Source organism: Eulemur rufifrons, chromosome 8, assembly GCF_041146395.1.
Source record: "Eulemur rufifrons isolate Redbay chromosome 8, OSU_ERuf_1, whole genome shotgun sequence".
Lineage (NCBI taxonomy): Eukaryota > Metazoa > Chordata > Mammalia > Primates > Lemuridae > Eulemur > Eulemur rufifrons.
Genome location: NC_090990.1, coordinates 97,298,845 through 97,308,817, shown reverse-complemented (window position 1 = coordinate 97,308,817; position 9,973 = coordinate 97,298,845). Strand labels below are relative to the sequence as shown.

The 9,973-nt window shown below is 37.2% G+C and overlaps 1 protein-coding gene across 1 annotated transcript; it reads right to left on the bottom strand.

Moving 5' to 3' along the window:
* Positions 1-8,777: 8,777 nt before the first annotated feature.
* On the bottom strand, positions 8,778-9,716 carry LOC138389872 (olfactory receptor 6N1). Its single transcript, XM_069478528.1, has one exon. The coding sequence runs from the start codon at positions 9,714-9,716 to the stop codon at positions 8,778-8,780; it is 939 nt and encodes a 312-aa protein (XP_069334629.1).
* Between the last annotated feature and the right edge of the window lie 257 nt (positions 9,717-9,973).

The following is a 9,973-nucleotide window of genomic DNA, read 5'->3' as shown; positions in this document are numbered from 1 at the left end:
CCCTAATGTATGTTTTTGTCTACTTTGTCAAAGTTCAGTTGGTTGTAGGTAGATGGCTCCCAAATACATCTTCTCAACTAACCATAATCCCATTATCACATTCTAAAAAATTAACATTTGACATTTGATTTTATATTTGTATCTCGTTTCTTATTACAGAAAAATTATTTCTTAACATTATTAGCATAATTATTTATATTAAAATATTAATACAAATAAAACTCTCATTCCTACTCAAAGTCATGGAAGTTAAACAACCTTCTCCTGAACAATTATTTTATAAAGGAAGAAATCAAGATGGAAATCAAAAGATTCTTTGAACTAAACAACAAAGGAGACACAACTTATCAAAATCTATGGGACACAGCTAAAGAAGTCCTGAGAGGAAAATTCATTTCCATAAATGCCTATATAAAAAAAGACAGAAAACTTACAAATAGACAACCTAATGAATAGACTCAAAGAGCTGGAGAAAGCAGAACAGACCGACCCCAAACCCAGCAGAAGGCGAGAAATTACTAAGATCAAATCAGAATTAAATGAAAAGGACAACAAAACAACCATAAGGGAAATTAATAAAACAAAAAGTTGATTCTTTGAAAATATAAACAAAATAGACACACCTCTGGCTAGACTAACCAAGAGCAGAAAAGAAAAATCTCTAATAACCTCCATCAGGAACATGAAAGGAGAAATTACAACCGATGCCACAGAGATACATGACATCATCTATGAATTCTACAAGAATCTTTATGCACACAAACTGGAAAATGTGGAGGAAATGGACAAATTTTTAGAAACACACAGCCTTCCCAGGCTCAACCAGGAAGAAATAGAATTCCTGAATAGACCAATATCAAGAACTGAAATCGAAACAGCAATAAAAAACCTTCCCAAAAAGAAAAGCCCTGGTCCAGATGGGTTCACACCCGAATTTTACCACACATACAAAGAAGAACTGGTGCCCATCCTACATAAACTATTCTCCAATATCGAGAAGGATGGAATTCTCCCGAACACGTTTTACCAAGCCAACATAACATTGATACCAAAACCAGGAAAGGATGCAACAAAAAAAGAGAACTACAGACCAATTTCTCTTATGAATATAGATGCAAAAAGTTCTCAATAAAATCCCAGCAAATTGTATCCAAGTGCTTATCAAAAAAATAATCCATCACGACCAAGTGGGCTTCATCCCAGAGATGCAGGGGTGGTTCAACATACGTAAATCTATAAATATAACTCACCACATAAATAGAAGCAAAAATAAAAACGATATGATCCTCTCAATAGATGCAGAAAAAGCATTTGACAAAATTCAACACCCTTTTATAATAAGAACACTTAACAAAATAGGCATAGATGGGACCTATCTAAAAATGATACAATCCATAAAATAGTTTTTTTAAATATTAATGCTACAACTTCTGAAAATAAGACTACTAAATAAAATTTTAATTTTCTATTGTTCTTGGAATATATACCACTACACATGTTCAGAAAAAAATAGTTTTCTAAACTCTGTGAAATATTTCCCTCTGTGGTTATATTACCAGCTCAATAAAGTTAAGTTCATTTCCTTCAGTTTTTTATTTCCTATTTTTAGATAATTTTATTTTAGATTAAATGTATTCCCAATTTAATTTGTAAATATGTATTTATCTCCAAAATCAAAACTGCATTCAAAGAATATTTAGGAAATCTTATTTCCTCTCAGTACCCATTACCCCTATTTCTTTCCTCTTCTGGTAATTCTCCAAGTTTTTTCTCCCAAGCTTTATTGAGGTATAGTTAAGAAATAAAAATTACATGCACACACACAGTGTACAACATGAAATGATAACCATAATCAAGGTATTATAATTAACATATCCATCACCACACATAGTTATCTTTTGGTGTGTCTGTGCAGTCACTATGTTCCCTACCCTCAGCCCCTGGGAACCACCACTCTACATTTCACTTCTATGAATTTGACTCTTAGATTTCACATGTATGTGAGGTCATGTAGCACTTGTCTTTCTGCTCCTGGCATATTTTGCTTATCATACTGTCTTACAGGTTCATGTACGTTATCACAAATGACAGGATTTCCTTTTTAAAAAGTTCCATTGTGCCTGTTTGTGTGTGTGTGTGTATTACATTTTATTTATCCATTAATCTGTTAATGGACCCGGAGGTTGATTCCATATCTTGGTTACTGTGAATAATGTTGCAATGAACATGGGAGTGCTGATATCTCTTCAACATATGGATTTTATTCCCTTTGGTTATATACTCAATAGTGGGGTTGCTGGATCATATAGTAGTTTTATGTTATTTATTTATTTGTTTTATTTTTATTTATTTATTTATTTATTTTTGAGACAGAGTCTTACTCTGTTGCCCGGGTAGAGTGCCATGGCTTTAGCCTAGCTCACAGCAACCTCAAACTCCTGGGCTCAAGTGATCCTCCTGCCTCAGCCTCCCAAGTAGCTGGGACTGCAGGCATGTGCCACCATGCCCAGCTAATTTTTTCTATTTTTGGTAGAAATGGGGTCTCACTCTTGCTCAGACTGGTCTCGGACTCCTGATCTCAAGTGATCCTCCTGTCACGTTCTCCCAGAGTGCTAGGATTACAGGGCTGAGCCAAGGTGCCCTGCCCAGTAGTTTTATTTTTAAGTTTTTCAAGTCTATCAATGAATGGATAAAGAAAATGTGGTATAAATACATAATGGAATATCATTCAGCTATAAAAAAAGAAAGAAATTATGTCATTGTGGCAATACAGGTGAATCTAGAGGGCATTATATATGAGTGTATGAAGCAAGCCAGTTATAGAAAGAGACATGCTGATGATTCCACTTATATAAGGCAGTAAAATTCATAGAATCAAAGAGTACAGTGACAGTCACCAGGGGCTAAGGAGAGGGGACGTGAGGTGTTACTAAACATCAGCCATAAATTTCACATGAGCAAGATGAATAAGCTCTAGAGCTCTGTTGTACAACATTGCACCCATAGTCAAAATAATGTACTGTACCCTTAAAAATCTATTCATAGGATAGATCTCATGTTAATTACTCTTACTACAGCAAAACAAAACAAACAGTCCAATTAGAAAATGGGCAAAGGACATGAAGAGGCTTTTCACTTAAGAAAATATACAGATGCCAAATAAACCCATGAAAAAAATGTAAAACATTATCAGCCATTTTAATAAATGGTTAATTTTAAACAAAACTTTACTTTTTATATTTTACATAGTGAGCACTTTTAAATCGTAGTTAATTAGGTGTGATATCAGTAAAAGTGGCAGAGCAGGTAGAGCTAAGGGCCTGTCCCTCTGCACAAACCAAAAAATTCAGCAAAAATTGTCAGAATCAACTTTGTTGGAACTCTGGAAAACAGTCAAAGGATTATGGCAATCAAGCAAATGCTGAATCAAGAATAGGGTGACATTTATAATGACAGAAAAGCTTTTCAAATTTTACTTGCCCTTGCCCACCTCACCCCCTGGCTCAACAGTGGTCTTGAAGATGGCAGCCTGTATTCTCAATCTGGGACCCTCCTACCTGGTTCCAAAAGGAACAGAATGGACCTTTTTCTCAAAGAATTGTGCTTTTTCCTCCAGCCTGTCTGGGGGATACCTGATGGACTGCCACAAAGTACTTGTCTTTGTTTTCACCTACGAACTCACACATGTGAGCATTCTGTGAAAACATGGTAAAGTCTTTGAACACCTGCTGCCCCTGGGGGCAAAAGATTACAGTTGAGGCAAACCGTAGAGCCCTGAAAGCCTGGAAAGAAAATCTCTAAGCTTTTCTTTAGGAAATTAAGCATTCAAAAACACTCGTGTATATTGGAGAATGTGGAAAGACATGTACGTGCCCGGGGCAGGACACATCCATGGTCAAAAAAGATCTGAAAATACCTTAAGCCTTACCCTCTGCTTTGATTTCTATTTTAGTACAATATAAGCTAGAATTTGTAAGACAGAGCTGTAAATGGCTTGGCTAAGCATTGAAAGCATCATCTGTAGACTTAAGAGATTTTCTTTTTTTCTTTTTTTCTTCTTTCCTCCCTCCCTCCCTTCCTTCCTTCTTTCTTCTTTCTTTCTTCTTTCCTTTCTCCCTCCCTTCCTTCCTTCTTTCCTTCATTCCCCATCTGCCATCTACCCACTCCCCTTAGTTTTCCACACCAAAAATGGTGTTTGCAGAGAGATTTAGAATATAATTGATCCAGGCAACAAACCAGTGGACAACTTGGCTGGATTCTAGTGAGACTGTTCGACCATTTCTCAAGCCCACAGATTCCTATAAAACCAGATACCTTAATGCAATACTTTTTAAAAGCAAATATTTATAAGCAGGTTAGCCTAATGTCAAACCCACTTATTGAAATAGCTTTATTGAGATATAATTCACATACAATTCAAACATTTAAAATGTACAATTCAATATTTGTAATATATTCACAGATATACACAAACATCACCACAATTTTAGAAATTTTAATGACCTCAAAAAATATCAAAACCCTGTACTCTTCAGTTAGCACTCGCTTATCCACTTGCATCTCCTAACTCCCAGCCCCTATTCTAATTTCTGTTTCTGTAGATCTCCCTATTCTGGGTATCATATGAATGATGTCATATGTGACCTTTTGTGATCACATACTTCTTCCACTTAACATAACGCTTACAAGGTTCCATGTTCATTGCTTCTATGGGTGAATAATATTTCATTGTATAGATATACACATTTTGCTTATTCAGTCCTCCATTGATAGACACTATGGTAGTTTCTACTTTTTGGCTATTATGAATAATACTGCTATAGGCATCCAGTGTACAAGTTTCTGTGGGGACATATATTTTCAGTCCTCTAGAGTATATATTTGAGAGTGGAATCCCTGGATCATATAGTAATTCTATGTTTAATCTTTTCAGGAACTGCTAGATTGTTTTCCAAAGTGGACACACTGCCTTACATTAGAACCAGCAGTGCATGTGGGTTCTGATTTCCTCATGTCTTCAACAAGGTGTAATTATCAGACTTTTTAATTCTGATCACTCTAGTGGGTGTGAAGTGTTATCTCATTGAAGTTTTTATTTGCATTGCCCTGATGGCTAAAGATGTCCAGCATCTTTTCATGTGCTTATTGGAATTTCCACGTCTTCTTTGAAGAAATGTCTTTTCCGATTCTTTGCCCATTTTTAATTGGGTTGTCTTTTTATTATTGAGTTGTAAGAATTTTTTGTATATGCTAGATACAAGTTCCTTATTAGATACACTACAAATATTTTCTCCCATTTTGTGTGTTGTCCTTTCACCTTTTTGAAGGTGAGAGCTACTCTCCACACCTACCTCTGCAGCCCCTCAGGGGCCAACCTCCTGGCAGCCACTGCCTGTTTTGTTTCCAGATCCATAACTTACAGTTATTATCTTCCAAAATGTTATTTTCATCTCTTACTCATTTTCCTTTTCTTCCCTGAACATTTTATAGACTAGAGAAACCTAGCCTGGGAGGATAAAGACTTTGTTTCTTCATTCAGAGTCCCTCACTCTTATTTGCTTTATAGTTTTGGCAAGAAGTTCCAGGTCTAAATTTGCATTTTTTAAAAAATAGATATAATAATTGCTATGTTGCTTCTGTAAAATGGCTAATTCTGAATTATTGTTCAGTTTTTAGCTTAAAAATCATTTCCTCAAGAAGAGAACACATGTTTAGCTTATGAGTAATTTCCATAATTATAATCAATTAATTATAACAAATTAAAAAGTGATTATAACAAATTAAAAAGTAATTGTAATTTTAATATCTATATCCTCAACTCTTTTGAAACACCCTAAGGGTATGAACTAGACATATCTTATTTTTTCATCACAATTTTTAGGGCTTAGCACTTTCTCTGATATAAAATGAGAGATAAATAAACATATTGAATTGGATAGATGGATGGATGGATGGATGGATATGTATCTTTAACATTGTAGGAGTAAAATTACTTTGGGGTTTTATTAGGAAGCTGTACAGAATTCAAAGGTTTCTTATAGTTAATATTTGATTCTTTATGCATGGTAGATATTCAGGTTCATAAATAATTCATAAAATTAGCTCATAATTAAATCCCCAGGTTTCATTTTTTTTTCAATTGACACCCTCACAAATATGTTATGAAAATCTTTATTGCCTATTGATTGGGTAAAATTAACTAAATATACACTTAAACCTCTATCTGATCACACTTTTGAAGTTATTGATGGGTTTCATATTTCTAGTTTTAGTCAATATTTGTTTCTATTTCAACTAATTTGAGTATTTCATGAGTTTTGCTCTGTTGGAGAATTACTTAAAATGAATTATCCCCTTACAAAATAATATAACATTCTCACCATCATATATGTTTGATAAAGTTCACCATAGCATTATAACTAACAAGCAAATGATTAAACAGCCCTTTAAACACCCCTCCAAAGAGTAAGCACTCCATTTGCATACACAATTAAATTCTTGTGCATCAAGGATGAGTATATTCTAAATTTGAGAGGTATTTATTTATTTTTTGGAATGAGGCCTCACTGTCCCTGGCTGGAGTGCAGTGGCTATTAACAATCAGGCACAGTCACAGTGCACATCAGCCTCTAATTCCTGGATTCAAATAATCCTCCCATCTCAGCCTCCTGAGCAGTTGGGATTACAGGCACATACCACCACACCTGGCTCTGAGGTTTTTTTTTTTTTTTCCTGGCTTATCATGGGGGTACAAAAGTTCAGGTTATATATATTGCCCATGTCCCACCCATGCCCCCGAGTCAGAGTTTCAAGCGTGTCCATACCCCAGACAGTGTGCATTGCACTCATCATGTAGGTATATACCCATCCCCTCCCCCCTCCCCCCACCTCAGTCTGATACCCAATTGGTGTTATTCCCAAATGTGCACTTAGGTGATGATCAGGGAAACCAATTTGCTGGTGAGTACATGTGGTGCTTATTTTTCCATTCTTGGGACCTGATTAAATTAAAAAGCTTCTGCACAGCCAAAGAAACAGTCACGAGAGTAAACAGACAACCTACAGAATGGGAAAAAAATTTTCGCATACTACACATCAGATAAAGGACTGATAATAAGAATCTATTTAGAACTCAGGAAAATCAGTAAGAAAAAATCGAACAACCCTATCAAAAAGTGGGCAAAGGACATGAATAGAAATTTTTCTAAAGAAGATATAAAAATGGCTAACAAACATATGAAAAAATGCTCAACATCCCTAATCATCAGGGAAATGCAAATCAAAACCACAATGAGATATCACTTAACTCCAGTGAGAATGGCCTTTATCAAAAAGTCCCAAAACAATACATGTTGGTGTGGATGCGGAGAGACAGGAACACTCATACACTGCTGGTGGGACTGCAAACTAGTGCAACCCCTGTGGAAAGCATTATGGAGATACCTTAAATAGATTCAAGTAGACCTACCATTCAATCCAGTAATCCCATTATTGGGCATCTACCCAAAAGAACAAAAGTCATTCTATAAAAAAGACACCTGTATCTGAATGTTTATAGCAGCACAATTCACAATTGCAAAGATGTGGAAACAGCCCAAATGCCCATCAATTCATGAGTGGATCAGTAAAATGTGGTATATGTATACCATGGAGTATTACTCAGCTACAAGAAATAACGGTGATATAGAATCCCTTTTGTTCTCCTGGAGAGTTGGAACCCATTCTATTTAGTGAAGTTCCCAGGTTTTTTATGTGCTAAGTTTTAGGATTATTTTTGTACATATTTTTCATGTTTCAGGAAATGATAAGCTAAAATGAAATAACAAAGTGGTCCAGTGAAAAAAGTTATCTTATTTCCTGCCACTGACTCAACTTCTATACTTTCATGCTTTATGCTGAGTATAGATATCAGGAACACTAAAACATGCACATAAAACTTGTCAGAACAAAATGTGACAAACTATGCTCTTTTTACAAGTCTTCCCTCTGGATGGTTTACTCCTTTCCTTTGGGGAAAAGTACCTGGGAAGACTTTTGTTTATTTATATTTTGCTAGATATTTTCTAAGACTAAAATGAGTGATGAGAGGTCTGGGAAGAATAAAATAAATAAAAATAAATATAACATTTTTTTACTATCACCTGTATGCCAGACACTGCATACTGTGGCTTACAAATCTTATTGCTAATTATCAAAATGATCTTCAAGAAAACATTGTTATCAAATGATGGAATTAAGACTCAGAAAGGCTAAATTACTTTCCAAAGATTATGTAATTAACAAGTGACTGAAAGAAATAGGATTTAAATCCAGTATACATGTGGTTTCAAAAAACACGCTTTTCTGTGCTACACTAGTCTTTTCCACATAAAGTGATTATAAGTGGTACGTGAAAAAACATTCATTACTTGTTCTAAATTTTATTTAACACATATTATTGTTTAGGACATGACTAAATATATTAAATTAAATCTAGTATATTTGAAAAAATATAAGTAAGACGGATTTGACAAGTGCAGTACACAAACATCTGAGATTTGAGAATCACTGCACTACGTCATGTTAAGAGAAAGTGTACCTTTTCTGGTCTCTTGTCTCAAAGCTGAATGTGGTTCCAGCAGACAGCATAAAGGTTGCTGTAACACTGAAAAGTCAGGCAGCACTTTCCCAGGTAGAAAGCACTGAATGTTTGGTGCGTCGTCTCTGGCCACCGTTGATCCATAGGGTCCCCGTGTCCTCAGCCCTGGCCTTGGCCTGCGCCTGGTAGCTGCCCTGGCTCACCCCAGCACCCCTGTCCTCTTTAGCTGCCTCCTCATGGCCTCCTTGATATCCTTGTTGCGCAAGCTGTAGATGAAGGGGTTGAGGAAGGGTGTGAGCACCGAGTAGACCACTGCCAGGGCCCGGTCATAGTCCAATGAGTAGCTCTTCTTCAGCCGCACATACATGAAGAGGATGCTCCCATAGAAAATAAGAACCATGGTGAGGTGGGAGGCGCATGTGGAGAAGGCCTTCCTCTTTCCCACAGCTGAGGGGATCTTGAGCACTGCGCGGAGGATGTGTACATAGGAGCTGAGGATCAGCAGGAATGTGGCCAGGATCTTGCAGGAATTTATAACAAAATCCACTAGGACATTGATAGATGTATCAGTGCAAGCCAAGCTCAGCACAGGAGGGAAATCACAAAAGATGTGCTGAATGCGATTGGGGCCACAAAACGGGAGGCCCGAGACCAGGGAAATTTCAGCCACTGGCCCAGCCAAGCCTCCCAACCAACAGCCAATAGCAATCTTGGCACAGAGGGCTGGGGTCATGAGGATGGGGTAGTGGAGGGGCTGGCAGATGGCTAAGTACCTATCATAAGCCATAGCTGTCAGGAGATAGCACTCAGTCGCTCCAAGGGAGTGAAAGAAATAGATCTGCAGGAGACAGCCAGAGAATGAAATGGTCTTCTTCTCACTGAGCAAGTTTGCCAGCATCTTGGGGATGGTGGCAGCAGTGTAGCCAAGCTCCAAGAAGGAGAGAATGCTGACAAAGTGGTACATGGGTATGTGGAGCCTGGAGTCCAGCTGGACCACCAGGAATATCAGCAGGTTTCCCCATATAGTAGTGAGATAAATGAGAAGTAGCAAGAGAAAGAGATAAGTCTGGACACCCTGGAGATGGGGGAAGCCCAAGATGATGAATTCTGTCACCTGGCTCCAGTTCCCTGTGTCCATTGCTCACAACTCAGGTCCCTAGACTATGAAGCATAGACAGACAGGGAAGCAAGTTGAGACATGAAAATGAAAATCCTAACAAGAAGGCAACCCTCAAAATACTATTGCTCTCCCTGGCTCACCTCCAGAGTACAGCCCTCCCAGCAAATGCTTTGGGAGGTCAGCATTTCAATTCCATCCCTCCCTGCTGCTCCCGTCAACAGCATGCTTTGGAGTATCCACCTTTACAATTAGACACAAAATATCTTCCCTGATTA